The sequence below is a fragment of the Sinohyriopsis cumingii genome, chromosome 1 (genome assembly GCF_028554795.1).
Source record: "Sinohyriopsis cumingii isolate HCF-2022 chromosome 1, ASM2855479v2, whole genome shotgun sequence".
Lineage (NCBI taxonomy): Eukaryota > Metazoa > Mollusca > Bivalvia > Unionida > Unionidae > Sinohyriopsis > Sinohyriopsis cumingii.
The window spans coordinates 17,335,130-17,354,558 of NC_142961.1; the positions used below are offsets into that span (position 1 = coordinate 17,335,130).

At 34.6% G+C, this 19,429-nt stretch overlaps 1 protein-coding gene and 1 long non-coding RNA gene across 2 annotated transcripts in view; one reads left to right on the forward strand and one right to left on the reverse strand.

Annotated features, from left to right (window-relative positions):
- The window catches only part of LOC149806496 (uncharacterized), a 38,459-nt gene that overhangs the window by 10,640 nt on the left and 8,390 nt on the right, over positions 1 to 19,429 (forward strand). The window lies entirely within an intron of this gene.
- LOC149806497 (transcription factor 24-like) overlaps positions 11,290 to 19,429 on the reverse strand; it is a 19,339-nt gene continuing 11,199 nt past the window's right edge. The window contains exon 2 of the mRNA XM_089953883.1: positions 11,290 to 13,208. Coding sequence (XP_089810009.1) covers positions 13,056 to 13,208 — 153 coding nt within the window. The 3' untranslated portion in view covers positions 11,290 to 13,055. The remainder of the gene's footprint in view (positions 13,209 to 19,429) is intronic.

Consider the following 19,429-nt stretch of genomic DNA (forward strand, 5'->3'; position numbering starts at 1 on the left):
TATAATACCTCTCTGAAAACTTTGCAAACTTTGTGATTCAGTAACGGGCAGTTTATACCACGATAAACGCAGAGAAAATAATATTAACCTTATATAATTGCAAATTTTATTAATTTTGTTAATAGTTGCTTTCTTTTGGGTTTTCGAAAATATTTCGTTCCAGTTTGGGGCCTCATTTCAGCATATGAGTAATTGTTCAGGGCTTTTGGTACGTATATATTTATAAAACGGGAGATTCTCCATTAACAATGTAGTAACTGCATCATCATGAAACAAGTAATTCCACCAAATGGTAGCCGATGTAAAATTTCCAACATTCCACAGAATGGTCTTATTATTGTATCAAGCTCAACACGTATATTCTGAGTAGAATGTTCGACATAAAAATGTTTCGATGGTTTGATACTTTTATCAGTAGGTTCAACATAATGTGACCGATTCCTTATTGTCCAGACGTAGGTTCAACATAATGTGACCGATTCCTTATTGTCCAGACTCTTCATACTGTTAGATTTCGAATACCTGCATCATAACAGACCGTTTATTGTGTGCATCATACCTGCGACATAACAGATTAATCCAGATTTATTTATCTTAAATATAGTCGAAGAAAGAATGATTTTCTTCTTCAAACAAACGAAATTACAATTTATTTTATTCTGTCAAAATAGTTTATTCATATTCAGAACGAAGCGAACACCGACATTTTTATTTCACTTCGATATCATGCACAATGTATGCCTTCTCTTTCCTTGTTACATTGGTCACTTTTTACTTGACTATATTAATAAAAGCTGCTATAAAGTAGTTCTCCTTACAGCTTATACAGAAATAAACGCAGTTCAGCCTGATCACATGTTACCTTATGACCAATGAAAATGTTCGTTACATTTACCATCAACTGTAATTGGAATGATATTCCGCCAAATGGATGAGTTTTTCCCACTAAGTGCATAGTCAAGAAATTACAATGTGCTTTAGGTATGATCCATATGTTATCTTTCATAACATTTCACTTTAGAGCAAACCTGGAGATGACGTCCGGTAAACGGAAATCATGGGGCATCATTTTTTCATAGCTTGTAGAGGTTGCAACATTTGGCACTAGTGATTGGGGCTGAAGAGTGAGAGATTGAATTGGCGAGGGAGGATAAGAGAAATGTTTTTATCAAAGGAACAAATTTTGATAGGTACAAATGCTTCCTGTTCAGACTTTGGTCAGATTCTAGATGTTATTTTGTTCCTCTGTGGTTGAGTCCTAACTAATTAAATAACCTACAGATGAATTTCGTGCTAGAAATGTATTTTCTTTTCTTATGATAGTAAACTAATTTTGCACTCTCAAGTTAATTACATCGATGAAACTGGACAGTGCTCCAAACCCGCATAGAAGAGCCGGTGACGTGCAGCAAATGTTTTCTTTAATACAATGACTGCCGTACATATCTGCAAAATGCACATTTGCATTGTTACGAGTCTATTCTCTTAAAATAAATAACAGAAAAGAGTGAAAGACAACAAGCTTTGAAAATTTCACAAATAATTTATTTTCCTAGAGTACAAAGTGAAAATGAGAAAAAAGAACTTACGGTATTGCGAATTAAGTACTTTTGTTTCCAAAAGTATTCAATAACAGATTACATTAAAGAGAAATGTAATTCAGTAAGTTTACACATGCTGTAAAATGTGCGTTCATTACTGCTATCGATAGGTTCAAAGGATATAAAAGGATATTTTTAATTTAATTGTTTGCATTACAGATTTATTAACCCAAGGTATGCCTGTCTTTCTCCACTTTATGGCAACCGGTTTGTTACATCCATTTTTAAAAATAATAATTACTTTCATCCAAGAAAAAACAATTCTCTAGATGATCCGCAAGCAATCAACAACCAAACACAGATCTTGTTTCCTTTGCTGTTGCTTTTGTTGCTGAAGATGGTGATAATTATGATGATGTTCATACTGATGAAGTTGATGATTATGATGATGATGATGAAGGAACTCGATATTTCAATAATGCGTACCGAAAACATAGGAAATAGCTCGTACACTGAATAATTACATTGGCTTATTTGAAAAATACCACCTTTAAAAAGACGCATAAATTGAAAACAGGAAAGGAAAGAATATTTTACAGCAGGCAAATGTATCGATTACACTGAATAGAATCCACACAGGTCTATCGATTACACTGAATAGAATCCACACAGGTGTATCGATTACACTGAATAGAATCCACACAGGTGTATCGATTACACTTATTATAATCCAGGCAAGTGTTTGGATTACACTAAAAGAATCCATAGAATTGTATCGATTACATTTATTAGAATCACCACATTGGCCAAAATTAGTCCCTATTTCCAACTGCTGTTTATAGTATATAAAAAATTAAGGCCGATGAGAAGAGAATTCCATGAAAGAATAAACTTTCGTTCCACTTTCTGTTCTTTGACGACGCATAGTTTCACTGACGTTCTGCGTTATGTATATGTGTGTGTGTGTCTATATATATATATATATATATATATATATATATATATATATATATATATATATATATATATATATATATATATATATATATATATATATATATATATATATATATACATACATACATACATACATACATACATACATACAAACATACATGTATCAATGATATACCACGAGATGATGATGATATCAAATTCCACTCCAATTATATCAATATGGGACACATATTCGCACATTGAATGGAGTTACGATATGGTCCGGCAAGTGTGTATTGACAGAGTGAATGATCACACGTCCTGCGAGTGTGTCCGCTACAAAATGCAGTTCTACGATTTGTCTTGTTATTCACAATCACATATGCAAATTGATAAGATGACTTTTCTTTTTGAGTTTCTATTTTTGTTCACAATGAAATGACGAACCAGCAAGAGGTAATTCAAATATTTTAATATATTGACAGGTCATCTAAGTCATTATTCTGCTTTAATTAACATTTCTAAAGACTATACAATTCCCCCCCCCCCCGACAGTTTTACAAAATTTTACCATCATTCATAGGTCCAGAGACATCGTCGCATCAGACAAGTGAAAATCCCAACGCTCGTATTTTCATGGAGTTTCGCCCGTATCTAGCTATGATGATCGGGGGGGGGGGGAGGGGGGCATTTGAACATTTTTATATTTAATAATTAATAATCGAGTTTAGAACATTATAATAGGTTTCAGACAACAAAGCATTAAATACGCTACAGTGTGTGTGTGTGCCTCCTAACCGACATATTTAACATATAGGCCTAACTAGTACTGACATATTTAACATATAGGCCTAACTAGTACCGACATATTTAACATATAGGCCTAACTAGTACCGACATATTTAACATATAGGCCTAACTAGTACCGACATATTTAACATATAGGCCTAACTAGTACTGACTATATATGATGGATGTTATGAGCACTGAAGATATATCCCGAGGAAAGCGTAAACATACCGTTACGACGAACCAGATTACTGTAGGTTACTTGGCACAAGTTCAGTTTTAATGGTTTTATCCAACACAATATGTTTTTCTCTCTCACTCATGATTTTTGCTTTTTTGTCCCTTACGCACTAGAAAGGAGAGGTGAATGGAAAAAATAAAGGACTCTGATGAAATTGTGTACCATTTAAATTTCATTTAGGAAACATGGAATAGTAATACTTTTTATCGTTATTTTCATATGTCATTTATGATTAGTGAATGAGTAAAAATTCGTCATTGATCTATGGACCTGAGTTGAAAGAATGTATATATATTCGTATTATTGCGCCATGGGTGGATCACAATTTGATTGACCAATAGCATTGGTATATCAATTTGCTTTATATATACCAAAACTTTAAATGCCATGTAATTTTTAATGTATGTGATATATGTATGTATATATATATATATATATATATATATATATATATATATATATATATATATATATATATATATATATATATATATATATATATATATATATATATATATATATATATATATATATATATATATATATATATTGTGAAGTGGCAAATTTTATGTCGATCTAACAAGAATACATTAGTTGAGACCAGAGAACCATTAATTAGATTTATGGAGACAAGCGCGTATCATATCGCCATACTACCGTGTACGGTAATGTCCTTTAGAGGCAGAATTCTGTTCCTAATTAAACATTTGTTTATACAGCAGCCAGGCGGACAATTTAGGACAAGGAAAACTTCATTTGCATGGTAAAGTTGTCACAAATTGAGAGAACGCAGAAACTCTGTTACTCAAACTACCAGGTCAAGTTGACCCTGACTTTGGCGCCTCTGGAAAAAGGCGGCAGAGATATTTGATTCTGATTGGTACGTTAAATGAGAGGGCGTGTTCCAACACAAAATTTCATAGGTTTTAATATCGCCCGCATCGAATTTTAATCAGTCTAAGCTTTTCCTACAAGAGGAGACCCAAAGGTTACGACTCCGGGAATTTGCAAGAAATTTCCGTAAAACTGTTGTCCAAAAAGGGGACGATTGTCGAAAGGAACCGACGAAATAATTTACCGATTAGAGGGAGGAACGTTGAAAGCAAAGGTAGTGTGACAATTCCATGTAATTTGTTGATGCCATATATAATGCTTTGCTGAAGTCATTTACTTGTAGTTGCATGAATCTTTTTTCTACATTCGTGTAATAATTTGCTTTATGAAGTATAACTGTGTTGAGTTTATGCATAGGAAGTCGTACATTAGTCTTCTTTAGATAAGTTTGACGAATTGTTTGAATTTGTCGTCTTGTTTGCATAAGAATTATGTTCTAAGAATTTAATACATTGTATTAGTTAATATGATTACAAGAATCCGTGTGAATTCGCCGAATTTAGAAGATTTCACGTATGATTAAGAATAAGTGTGTATTGACGGAAATGATCTAGTAATTGATTGATGTGATGTATCCTATTTATTCGCGGTGTAAATTGAGGCTGGCTCAGAACCCCAGACCTCGCGTATGTGTTAATGTGTAAGGTCAAGGCGTAACGAATTAGCCATTTGACTAACTAGGGTCATTATAGGACATGTGGAGTCGACTGATAGCCTTAGCGTCTGTTTAGCACTGATAGTAGAATCTGATAACGAGGGAGAATAATGAAGAATTAACTGTTTCATAAATAACGGGAAATTTAGGTTGTCTCTATTTATATTTATTTGATGGGAAGAAAATAGCTCCTGAGACGTATGGGACGTATGAGACGTATGAGACGGATTATCCTGTGACGCAATCCTGCGACGTATTAATTTCTGAAGAAGTATTCTGAGAGTATCCTGAGACGGATGGTAGAAAGTATCATCTTGAGATCCAAGGGTCTGAACAGCTACAGAGGAAGCAAACCAGACTGAGGACGAGCAGGTTATGAAATCGTACAGGACGTTGACTTCGATTGTTCACTCGATCCTATGATGAACTAAATCTATCAGTAAACAGATCGGCTATTTTATTTAAATCTATTTGCGTTTTTCTTTGTATTTCGGTGAAAGTTAAATTTCTAAAAGCAGAGTACATTCCTGATGTAATGAATTTTCACAGTGTTTGTATGTAATTGATTAAATTGTTTGTTTACATGTACGGGGGCTCGTGTTGGTTTGTTCTATATACTTGCTCAGATCTCTATCTATTCCACCTATAAGTTTCACCACTTATATTTATATTTACTCGAACCGGGCAATAACATCGAGGGCGGTCAACCCCTAGATAACGAAAACCAAATACGGAGGGACATTCACTCCCCCCGTTTAACATATATATATATATATATATATATATATATATATATATATATATATATATATATATATATATATATATATATATATATATATATATATATATATATATTAAAAATTACATGGCATTTAAAGTATATATGTGTGTGTGTGTGTGTGTGTGTGTGTGTGTGCTAGGAGATCATGTACGCCTTATGATGTAAACGTGTTTCCAAACACGCAGCCGATGTGTACAGGAAACAAGACTATATGTGCATTATATGCTTGTTTTGATTTTGCTTTTATTGAGTAATTACTCTTTTTTCATTCGAGTGAGAAATGTTGAGGCTTTAACTTATTTGATCATTGGTACAGAAGATTGATGTATTTGTACCAGGAAAGGCTGTAATATATTATGAACTATCTATACCTCGATTCTTTAAGTGACTGAGAAACAATCTACAGTATTTATTTTTTCTTTTGTGATAGTAAGAACAGATAATAACAGTTTTCTTAGTAAATTCACACACACGCAGACGCACACACGCACAAACGCACAACCACACACACACGCAAGCACACGCAAGTACGCACACACAATATAATTGGTACATAGTTAACACTGATTAATAGTAGTTTGTTTATATGATCTGGGATTGGAGTCTGCATGTGTGTCTTTGGATAGATAGATGAAATATTATAATTTGATTATCAGTTCATTTTTATGCAAATTGGTAGAACAGAAACCATTCTTTGTAATAGTAACGTACATGTGTATGGTTCTTTTGGAACCAAGGTAAAATAATCATATTCAGTTAGTGCTCCACGAAAATGGAAAGCCTGTGATTTTTCCCCAATGAAATTTTACATTGATAAAGTATATATCACAAATCTTAAGTTACCAAATGCAGCAGGGCTGGGGAAGTAGAAACACACACACACACACACACACACACACACACACACCACGCTTTATAACAATACCCAAAACGTGCAGCAGGGCTGGGGAAGTAGAAACACATACACACACGCGCGCGCGCGCGCGCACGCACCACGCTTTATAACAATACCCAAAACGTAGATATTAGCTTCATTTGTCTTTTTCAAAATGGGTAGATTACTAGTTCTAATCCTGGCCAAAACAGTCTGGGTTGGATGCTGTAGGATTAGTTTTTCTCCGAACCATCGTTATTACCTATCCTAAGAATGGCATCTGATGTGTAGACTTTAGTCTCCGCAATCTCTCATACATTCGATCTGTGTACAGTTTCCATTTGTCCTCTTGCTGATAACAAGATAACATGTTTACAATGGATTGTATCTAACCCGCGAAGCATAAGCAAATAAAGGTTTATCAACGATGTACTCGTTGGTTATATCTTCCTTGTTCCAGTAGGCATCGCCTTTAAACTTTTGTATTTATCTCCATTACTCTAAAACTGTGACATATTCATGAAGACTAGGTTTTAAATCGCCGCTTTAAAAGGTAGATTAAAATGACGGAGTTTTTTTTAGGGATATGGTTCATGTCGATGGTGTAGCTGAAGACATAAAGCATTCTACCGAATTTTTGTTCTGTAATGACATCTCGGCTAGGAGCAACACAATTTATTGATTTACTTTGTCTACATCATTGCTTACAAATTACCTATACCAACGGACATATTTGGTCAAACTTGTAACAATTGGTCTTAAGTCTAACAATGTTGTATTGAAAGACCAACACTTCCTACAAATTTATTAGACATGCGACGGGCACTAAAATGTCACCTTCTTATGCCAACATTCTCATGGAGAAGGATCGAGCAAAAACTCATCAGTGAGGCACCCTTTAGACCTATAAGCTCGTGTAGATTGATTGACGACAACAAATAAAAATGGATTGAACGGGTGAAAATTTAACATGTTTTGTAAAAACCATTGCCGATAACTTCCATTCTACGATTAATATTAAGTCGAAGTCATGAAATAGGTCAAGCGTCTTCTTGAATAATCAGTATACCATCATGGGAGTGGGGACATAGAAACAGGCCCGTATCCTTATCCAACCGACTCTCACCAGTATCTGATCCCGAAAATCCGCCATCCGTAGCACGTAATAAAAGATCTTTCTTATGGCATGTATATATGGTATGATCCGACTACCTTTGAAAAATAATTCGGACAGCTCAATGGGGCAACTTAGAGGTAGAGAATACATAAGGGGATATATTGGGACGGATAATAATAAAACTAGAAATATTGAACCGAGAAACTCAGCGAGCATCCCCCTTGTGGTTACTTTCCACACCGATACGCTAAACTTAAACAGATCATTCGGAAGCATTGGCACCAGGTCGAATCATCCGAACGTCTGAAGACATTTCTATAGTTGTATACCGCACACCGAAAAATCTGAAGGAACATCTAGTATGTGCCAAGGTAACTCCTAGGTAAAAATCTGCAGGACCATCCCATACGTCCAAAGGTATCTCATATATATATATATATATATATATATATATATATATATATATATATATATATATATATATATATATATGAACAACAGTTTGCTACCCGCCACGATAACTCCAAATAAGGCCGTAGATTCAGCATATACTGCCTCGAAGACAAGCGATGCTAAATATTCTAAGATATGTCCGACACCAAATCGTTCCGAGGATCGAAAACATGAGTTAGCTCGTCGCCTGACATGTAAAATCTATACCACTCAATACGCTGCATAAACCACTCACTTTCAGGAAACGAAAGAATAACCAAAATAACTCCATTATTAGCAACAAATACAGCGCCAAACTCGCCAACAACTACAACTCGAATGGGAATTCAGTCGAGTCCTTCGAGATGCCTCCGACTGAATTTAACCCGGGTGAACCGGTAAAGCACACACATGTAAGGGATGATACTGGATACTACATCTGCAGATTCATAGGGAGTTCGGCCTAAATAGAAAGGTCTAACATTCGAATGCACTTTTTTTAAATTGCAGTTTGCATCAGTTTATCAGACGTACGCAGTTTTTGCAATAAGATTCACCCAAGTAAAATTCCGTAACTTATTATTATTATTATTATTATTATTATTATTATTATTATAGCTTTTATCCTTATCCCGCTACTTCATTCTAGTAGCTCTACACATAACTTTACGGGACATAATCCTTTAGTAAATTTTGTAGATGTCGTTGATTTTTCGGCACGCAAGGTTTCCGTCCTTTGTCCCAAACCTGTGATTAAGTACAATAAAAACACGACAATTCATTCTGTGATTGTTGTTATACAGCCATGTTATCTTGACGGCAGTAAAAAATAGATATGTAGTTTATCCATTTTTGGACTGCTTTTCAATTATATCTTTATTTCTTCCATTTTATAACAAGTTCGTAGACCTCACCCATGAAAAAGTCCAGAATTTCTCATGGATTTTGTGTTTCGTGTTTGTTTTGTGGACGTAAGTTGTTTCTTCCATGATGACGAGTTTGTTTGTCTCGAAATATGTGGAAACTGTGTAGTACTTGTGCCATTGTTAATTTTTCCTCGTTATGTGTGTGTGTGTGTGTATATATATATATATATATATATATATAGTGAAATATTTGGTATATAAGTGTATATATATTGTGTATCATTTTTGTTCATGACTGTAAATTATACTGATCATCTATAAACAAAACAATACGTAGCTCATTTTTGCCCTTTTGTATAGATTCAATTTTAAGGATATTGAATTGTAAATAGGTGTTCACAAGTAAAATTCAATCTCTAGATTGAACCTGTGGACACTTTTAGAGTAATTTCTCACTGGCTAGTGATGTCAGGTGGGTTTTTAGACGAATTAAGTTATTTCCCATTGGATGGATCGGTCAAGTGGGATATTGCAAAATGTCGCGTATTTAGTAGGAGAAAATTGTGTTGTGGGCCTGATAACTAAATATTTAATTCATTCCTATATTGAATTCTTATTTCATATGTTCTCATGTTAAAATTAGTCTTCAGATTTATTTAATGTTGTGTTTAGATATAATTTGAGAGGAGACAATTATTTTGATTATTCATTGGAACTATACTGTGCTCATTGTACTAAAATATTGTAATGGGACTATTTTGAATTTATTCAAAGCAGTTCAGGACAAGGCCATTGTGACTCATAGAGGACCAGTACATTCTTGGATCTCGAATTCATTCGGAACAGTAGATTCTTTTGGACTTGTGTAGAACCTTTTTAGGATTATTTTGGATTTAATTCATAATACTCTAAGTTCCTCTTAAATTTTCATTTTATAACTTTGATAATTAAATCATTTGTTAAGCTTTAAAAAAAAACTTGTTGATTTCCTTTCTTTCTATTATGTAGTCATAGAGTCGTAACAGAAATTGGGGTCTCGTCCGGGATACGAATTTCAGAAATATTTCAGAGAAATTAAAATTTATTTTTGAATTTTAAGTTCATTTTTTTTTCCGAATTGTCTTTGCCCCTGGTCTTTTGATTTCATATAGTAAAACTACCAAGCTTTCACAATGTCATCTTGGGTGGAGAGTTCTGATTCCAAACCGACCAAGGAAGGGTTGGAGTGTTTAAGGAAAGATGCTTTCTTGAGCTTGTAAGCCACTATTTTATTTCGGACGTATAACCATCTTTGTTAAAACGGGACATTCAAATATTTTTATAAAATATTTGGTAGAAAAGAATATTTTTTATACAAGTACTTTGCGTTTAGTTAGTAAACCCGTATCTGGATCTGAAATAAAAGTAATCAAAGTAAAAATAATTTTTAAAAGATGAAAATAGAATATGGAAACCTTAGTTTCAAAAGAACTGATGGAAATCCAAAAAGGAGAGAGACAACTGCAAATTCAAAGAGAGGAAAGAGAAAGACGCAGTCAAATTAAGAAAGAAGAAAAAAAGGAAAAGAGACAAAATATAGATGCAAATGCAAAAGGAAGAAAGAAAAAGATAAATGCAAAGATAAAAGAAGACAAAGAAACGCAATTGAAATTAGAAGAATTAGAACTGGCAAGCAGAAATCACTCCACTCACCAATGTTCCTGTTTCGATATTACCAAAATACTAGGCTATATACTCAACTGTTTTTCTTTTTTTCACTGTCGTCAGATTTTTTAATCCATAAGCAAATGCTCGAAATTGTTGTTACTGTTGTTTTGTGTTGTGTTTTCATAATATCATAGCTAAAAAGATTTGTCAGTCGACCGAACATTGAGCCTTTACATTATCTGACTCAGCCCTTCACTGGCTGAGCTCAAATTAGTTTTGTCAATTTTATTTTATGTGGAGAAATTAGGTATAGGATTTACAATAGTGTTCATTTCGTTTAGCAGCACTGGATGCGATTATCATTTGAGCTGTATTGTCTCTACAGTCGATGTATTATGTGCGACAGTTATTGCCAAATCATCGTCCATTTATGAAATTCTACTAGTATATTGCCAGAAGATAAAACCAGTTTGACACAAGTTTTATAACCTTTAGATATTTCTTGGGCAACAATAAATAAAACTCATTTTATTACGAGAGTGCATATGAAGTACAATTTTACAGATATAAATGATATCAGTGTATCTGAAATGCATTAAAAAAAAACATACAAACTACAAAAATAAAGAAACGGAGAGAGAGAGAGGGAGAGATATACATCATAAGTTAAAAATTTACAGTCATAGGATGATGACGTAGATCAGGAGTCAGCCCTGAAATGGTCCAAATACAATTTAAACTGAATATTCTTACATGTACATATGCTCATAAATATTTCTTATTTCACTAAGGTTACGGTTTACGATTACTTATTGTGTATGTAGCGACCAAGGGACCGTCAACGCTCAGTAGTTAGCGTGCTAGCTTCGCGACTAGAACTGTGCTGTTTCCAATCCTATCTAGATCAGGCACGGTCGGCCTGGGCAAGATAATTAACTCTGATTGCTCGGCACGTTTTAACATTTCACATTTTATGTTTAGTTGATTAATGAATATGTATCAGTTAAGTAATCACTCAAGTATTATTAATCAATAATTTATGCATGTATTACTAGCTGGCACATGAGCTTTTCTTCTTTTTTTTTTGTTATTCCTTGTTTATGTATGGGAGAGGTTTTTTCTTGAATAGATAAAAAGTACTGCAATAGGTGGTTTTATGTCACCACAAGAACTACGAGTATCAATCAACGTAATCTGGTTATGTGTTTTATAAACCAGCGACACATGAAGGTTAACTAGTGCAGAGACAATTGGATTATAGTTCCTTGTGGGGGAAAAGCGCCTTGTTAGCCAACCCGTGCAGAGCTGATGGTAGGATTCGAACTCACACCGTTTCGGTCGCAAACCGGACTCCAAGGGTACCAGGAAATATAGAACTTATTTTTTTTAAAAACTTGCTCCTTAGTCACGGACCTGTTTGAGCACCATCAATGAGCAAGCGCCTAATATTCAAACATTTTGACTAAATGAGAGTATAATCATGAAACATATTATTCCGCTATTTCCTTATCTGTATTTCTATTTGAGTGAGAAATTTTAATAATATTATTTAGACAATTATTTTGTTTTTTTACTGTGTGATCTTGAATCCGAGTTCTATTTCCATTGTCATATTAAGACAGCTGCAAGACTTCATGACTAACATTCAGTGTGGTTGTGAGACTTCGAGGCTAACGTTCATTCAGTGTGGTTGTGACTTGTTAGACTTCAGGGCTAACATTCAATGTGATTGCTCTTTGGTTTTACCTTGTTTCAATATTGGTAAGTTAAAAATTCCCAACAATATTCCGTTTCTTAACATCGTCTGAGGAGATCTTTTTTTTACCCTTCGTTGTCTATGATAGGCGAACCCTTTAGCATTAAATTGGAACCAGTCTAATTACCGGTATTGTTATTACGAGCGATCGGAATAAGCAGATTTTTGAGGGGCGCAGATTAAAATAAGGCGATAGAAATTTCGAAATACACACATGGTATTTGGATATTTTTTGTAGGGAGTTAAATCATTTAATCTGATGATCCATGACTCTGGTACTGATTTATAAGTTGCAGAACTTCCTATTGACACTTTTATTAACAATTCGTGATTAGCCATAATGTTACATGTAATCTTTTAATATTTGCAGAAGTCTTTTACTAATAATAGAATATCATCATCACATATACATCAAGCCTCACAAAAATAGAGTTACATTTAAAATAAGTTAGTCCATGATAACTTTTGTTGTCATGCTTCTAGAGCTTTCCAAACAAAAATAAAGTAAAAGTGAAAGTTTCTTTCACCAGTTATTGTCTTTCAACAAAAGTTCCGTCTTCCGCGTCCTAGCCCTGACCCACGCCGGAATTTCCTGATTACAGCGCTCCTCTTTCTCTGCCGATGTCATTGTACTGGACAGGATACCTGCATAAAGCCGTGTTCGCATTGGCCATTTCTAAATAGAGAGAAATTAAACCATTTGCATCACAGTGTTACATTTTTAAATACGTATATAATATGTCATTGGCAAAGCCTGGGGGGTGGGGTGCAGCTTTAGGCGTGTGTACAGACTGAAATGTAATGTGTGTGGTAAAAATGAAAGCACTGGAATACACGGGAAAGCAACGAGATTAAGTTACGTTATGGGACCGTTTTGCATAGCATCACGTGTCCGTTCTTCGTCTGTGTAAAGGTGGCGTTGCAGGAAGAAACTCTCTGATATTACTGTAATGACAAATAGATTCAAGAGAGGTTATTCGTCCGTAAGAAAAACAAAATGTATGTTGGGGGCTTTGTTACTGTGTTAACGATTATAAAACTGGTATTGATATGGGATTACGCTACTCCAGCACGCCGAACCTTGGGTCCCAAAACTTCTTTAGAATAACCTCAGACGACATTACCTAATATGATCTGTATTTAAAAGCGTTACAAATATGTATCTCATTATGTCATCGATATGGCCTTTAAAAACTCGTTTACATTATTTTTTACATTGCACCATAAAATATTTCACCTTGATGTCTAGTTAAACAATGTATTTGCACAACTTCTGACCAGAGCCTTTTCAACTTCAAAGTAATCCGTCACATCATCTCTTGCCTTGCTACCTTAGGAAAAACACTTTGAATGCAGCGAACTATATCATTGCGGCGCCCTAAAAAAGAACCATTCTTTCATACTAGTAGATGAAAGAGGCAGTAGACATTAAGATTATGAAAGACTGGTCGGATTAAAGACGAATATACACATTTTCAACACATCAGCCAATTGCATTAAACTGAAAGTTAGTTGTTGTTGTTGTTATTCAGGTTTTTTTCTTCTTCTTGTTCTTGTTCTTCTTGTTTTTACATTTTTGTCTCGTGGAAAGCCTGGAAATGTTCCTATTGCTACGTTCTTATTCTGATGAAATTTTCTGAAAACAAAAACTGCAAACATACCGAAAGAGTATTTGAGGCTATATGATACTGCCTAACATCTTTCACAGGGCAAAAATAATTAAACGTTTAAAATTGTTCAATGAAACTGAAAATCCTGTTTAAATCATAGATAATGTGAAATTAAATCTTATCTATCTATCTATCTATCTACTTTAAGGGTCTCACATCTTTATAGCTTAATCTAAAAGATAACTTCGTGCATATATTTTGATTTAAATTTTAAAATAAACAGCGAAAAGCATACGATGATATTGAAGATTATTGGTATTTATTCGTGATTAACATGATTTGTTTATATTATTATTATTATTATTATTATTATTATTATTATGTTAAACATAGAACTTAGGAGGAAATAAATCGCTTCACAGCCTTGCAAAATGTCGTACTAAAGGAATTACGACTATCAGAGGGTCCTTTTTAAATAATGCGATGGATCATCCAATTAAATCTTTTCTGATATTGACCATAAATATCAATGGGTTGCAGATTTTTATTACCACTGATGTATATCTTTACTCCATAAGGAAAATGGTTAGATAAAAAATTGTCATACTATTAAATGCACTAGAGTACAAATTGACATATAATACCTGTCATCACCATGATATTATTATCATTGTTATTATTGCTAATTTTTTATTAACATTATTGTTATTATTATTATTATTATTATTATTATTATTATTATTATTAGCATTATTAGCATAATTTTCAGCATTATTATTAACATTAGCATTAGCAGTGGTGTGATTCGCTCTATAGTGAGACCCCTTGCGGTTAAATGTATATATATACATACAAACATCCATACATACATATATACATGCATAAATACATACATACATACATACATACATACATACTCAGTCGCTCAATCACTCACTACCTTACTAACTGATTTTCGTTTGTCCACAATAATGAAAGATGTATTACCTTGGAGTCTTCTTTCCAACTCTGATATGTAATATTCGCACAAAATGCCTCTATCTGGCTATGTAATTTTAATCATTAATAATTGCATGTATAATGCAAACATAAGAATAGCATGTCATCATGACTAATTAGGACATGATTGATATACTGAAGTGTGTGTGTGTGTGTGTGTGTATATATATATATATATATATATATATATATATATATATATATATATATATATATATATATATATATATATATATATATACAAATAATACTATCATACAGGTTAGATCATTTTTAATTCGTACTCAACGGAGATTCGAATCCAGGATCGCGGGTAAACGGCACCCATCACCTTGCCTGCACACACGAGCCCATATTCTCTCACGACTAATCACACATCACCAAAAAATGATGTTACTCAGTCGGTGTTACATGCACCGTTACGGATCACTGCCATCTCACCTCTATCTGCGTGGGTTCGAGTCTCGGGTTCGGCAAGTGTGGGTATGTGAGAAAGCTTGCCAGTAGCTTCTCTTCTCATGGGTCGGTGGTTCTTTCTGGGGTTTTCCCGGGTTCTTCCTCCACTATTTATACTGGCCGCCATGTATGGCCTATCTTGTGCTGAAAATGCCGTTAAACCCTACAACAACAACAACATGTTAGAATCACTAGAGGCAATTTGCAACAAGATATATACACCATAAAAATTTAAATTAATTGTTGATGATAAAATGTAACGAATTAATATGACCATTTTTATATGAATGTACGAGTATTTTATTTTGAATTTTTGAACGATGGCAACATTGGTATTTTCCTACCATTTTAGCTTTTACTATTTAGTTTTTGCAATTGGTTAATTTTAGTTTCACATTTTGTAGGAGTCGGGCACCATGCTATTGTCAGTGCTTCGTGCCTTGGAATGCCTTAACTCCGCACTATATATGTGTGTGTGTGTGTGTGTGTGTGCGCGCGCGCGCGCGCGCGCCTGCGTCAGCCAGTCAGTCTCACAATTTCATCATATTTAAATCGTTTAATTATTTTTTTCACTGCTTGTACATGTACTTTGCTTCCGTTCATTATAACTTGCTGTTACGGTTTCTCGTCGAAAACACATAGGTACTTTGGATGAGCTGGATCATGTTATCAATTTTGCTGATTTGTGTACTCCGTCACTACGTTACGATTAAGTATCTTGTAATTATTTCTTACATAATGATATTATTTTATACCGCCATGTTTGTGCATTTTTGTCGATTACTCGCCCACGTAGAAATGGCGCCTTAGTTCCGATCACCCTTACATGTATTACTGAGCGCAAAGTGGTAGCGCTCCCGTTTCCAACACCAATATTGGAGAATCTTGGTTGTCGGAAAACAGCAAAATTGAGATTTTCGTATTTCGGTACTGAACAACATCGGTAAACTCTAATAAGGTAAAATGATTTCTCAGACTACTATTTTCAGAGTTATATAATTTATTATAATTCCAGAAGTTTTGTCAGAATATTTTAACTTTTACAAACTTTTGGATTTGTTCAAATTTTGAGTCAGATAAAGCTTCTTCATTGATTAGGATAATTTAAATAAAAAATATTTCTCAATAAAATTGATTTAAGAAGTGCCTGCCATTTTTCTTTAATAATAATAATAATAATGATAATAATAATAATGAAGACTTTGAATCTTTAGAAGCTCTAAGCGCTTTACAACATTAGACAACACCTATAAGATAAAAAAAAACATATAATGATATGATTACAAAAACAAACACGATGAAATTAGAAAACATTAAAAAAACATGCTGAGAATATTTAAGGTAGGAAACATCATTAGGTCTTTAAGTTTGTTCTTGCAGTCGAAATAAGTGAGTTTTGAGAGCCCTCTTGAATGTGATCACTGTGTCTTTGTGTCTAAGTTCAGTGGGTAATTCATTCCACGTTGCTCGGCCCTGGTATGCAAAAGAACGCTGTCCATATGACTTTGTTTTCATACTTGGAATAATGAGTATACGATTGTCAGAAGAGGAGCGTAAGTATCTTGCTGGTGTGTACACATGGGTGAGGTCGGATAGGTATGTTGGACTAGAGTCCGACAGTGAAACGTAGCACAGAGAACAAATTTTGTGTTTGATTCCGGATCGAATGGATAGCCAGTGTAGGGTACAGAGCAGCGGGGAGGTGTGGTCTGATCGTGGTACTCTAAGTATGATCCGAGCAGCTGTGTTTTGAACTTTTTGAAGTTTCTGGAGCAGATATTGAGATGAACCAGACAGAACTGAGTTACAATAGTCCAGTCTTGAAAGTACTACTGAACACAAGTGTTTTAGTATCGTCAACTGAAAGATATTTGCGAATTGAGCTGATGCGTCTCGTCTCAAGATATGAAGCCTTGCATATGTTCATGACATGTTGGTGCAATGTGAGAGTACTGTCCAGAGTAACACCTAGGTTTCGTATTGATTGTGTGAATTTAATGTTGGTGTTGCTGATATTTATTGTTTGAGGTAAAGGATGTGAATGAGAAAGTCTTTATGTTGTGATCAGGATGGCCTCAGTTTTATCATCATTCATCTGCAGCTTGGTACATGTCATCCATGATTTCACATCAGAAATGCACCTCTCTACACCTTGGATGGTAGCATCAACTTCAGCTGGGTGGCTAGATTTGTATATTTGGGTATCATCAGCGTACAATTGGTGAGACACTGGATGATGATCTATGACACTTGAGAGCGGCTGGGTGTACAGAATAATGAGAACAGGTCCAAGAACATACCCCTGTGGAACAACATAGATCAACTGGGCTGGAGTGTATTCCATTATTTGCAGATACAATGTGTGTCCTGTCGACCAAGTAGGACTTGAACCACAGTAAGGCTGTATCATGAATGCCAAATACATGCTGGAGACGGTGAAGTAATATATCATGGTCTATTGTGTCAAATGCTGCAGACAAATCAAAGAGGGTGAGAACTGTAATCTTTCCGCTATCCAAAGCAGAGAGAATGTCATTAACTTACTTTTAGAAGATTAGTTTCAGTACTGTGGCAAGGGCGGATAGAACAACCTTTTCTAAGATTTTTTATATGAATGAGAGATTAGAAAGTGGGCGGTAGTTCTTTAAATCGTTATGGTCTAGTGTTGGTTTCTTCAGCAGAGGCTTTACAGTGGCAGTTTTAAAAAATGATGGGCATTCCCCGGATGAGAGAGAGGTATTAATAACATCAGTTAATGAAGGCAATACAGGATCTAAGCATTCAAGCAGCAGTGATGTTGGAATTGGATCAAGTTCACATGACTTTGGTGCACTCTTCATCAGGATTGTACGTACAAAATCCATAGAGACAGGTTCAAATGCTGCTAACGGTTGCCGCTCAAATTCTGTATCCCAACTGTATAATGACGACGAGTCAATTGAAGTTGTAGTGTCAAGCTTATCTCTAATGGTTTGTAGTTTGTCACGGAAGAAATTTGCAAACATGTCCGGAAGGTCGACTGGAGAGAAGGTAGTTGGAAGTGGTGTAGATTTGTTCCTTGACATTAGCTTGTTAGTAATCTCGAAGAGCTCTTTGCAGCTGGAACTTTCCATGATCTTAATAGTATAGTGGGCTGATTGCGCTGCATGGACTATATTTGTGACATTCTTCTTAGCGACTTCATAGAGTAATATCAGTTGCACATCTGACTTAACATGATTACAGTGTGTGTGTGTGTGTGTGTGTGTGTGTGTGTGTGTGTGTGTGTGTGTGTGATTCATCAATTTGACACGTAATTATAGGTTACTTCATTTGCATGGGAAAATATGAACGAATTTTTCGGATGTAAATACTGCACGACCTTCGGAGTTCACATTTTCCCATACAAATGCAGTAACCTTTTTATTATATGCTCATTTTCTTATTCTATCTAATGCCTAATTATATTAACAAAATACACTAAAAGAAACAAAGTAACTGAATGTATGCCGTATTCCAAGCTAAATACACAAGCGCAGATTCATCATTACACAACAACATTTTACTGCGCACATAACTCCGCCCCGATAAATTTGAACTTAGTCGCGCGCTCGACATAACTTTCGAAAGAAAATGGCGTGTCTAATTAAAATTGAAGTTTGAAGTCATTTTGTGAATTAATGCGCATTGCAACAACTTTTCCATTTGATCTGGAATGAATAGATGTTGGTATGTTTTTAAATTCTACGAAATTCCGTGATTATGGACTGGATTTATATGTGACAATTCCACATGAAAATACATTGGATTAAAGAAGCGAGGGAGAAGCGTGTTGATATCTGCAAATGTGTTT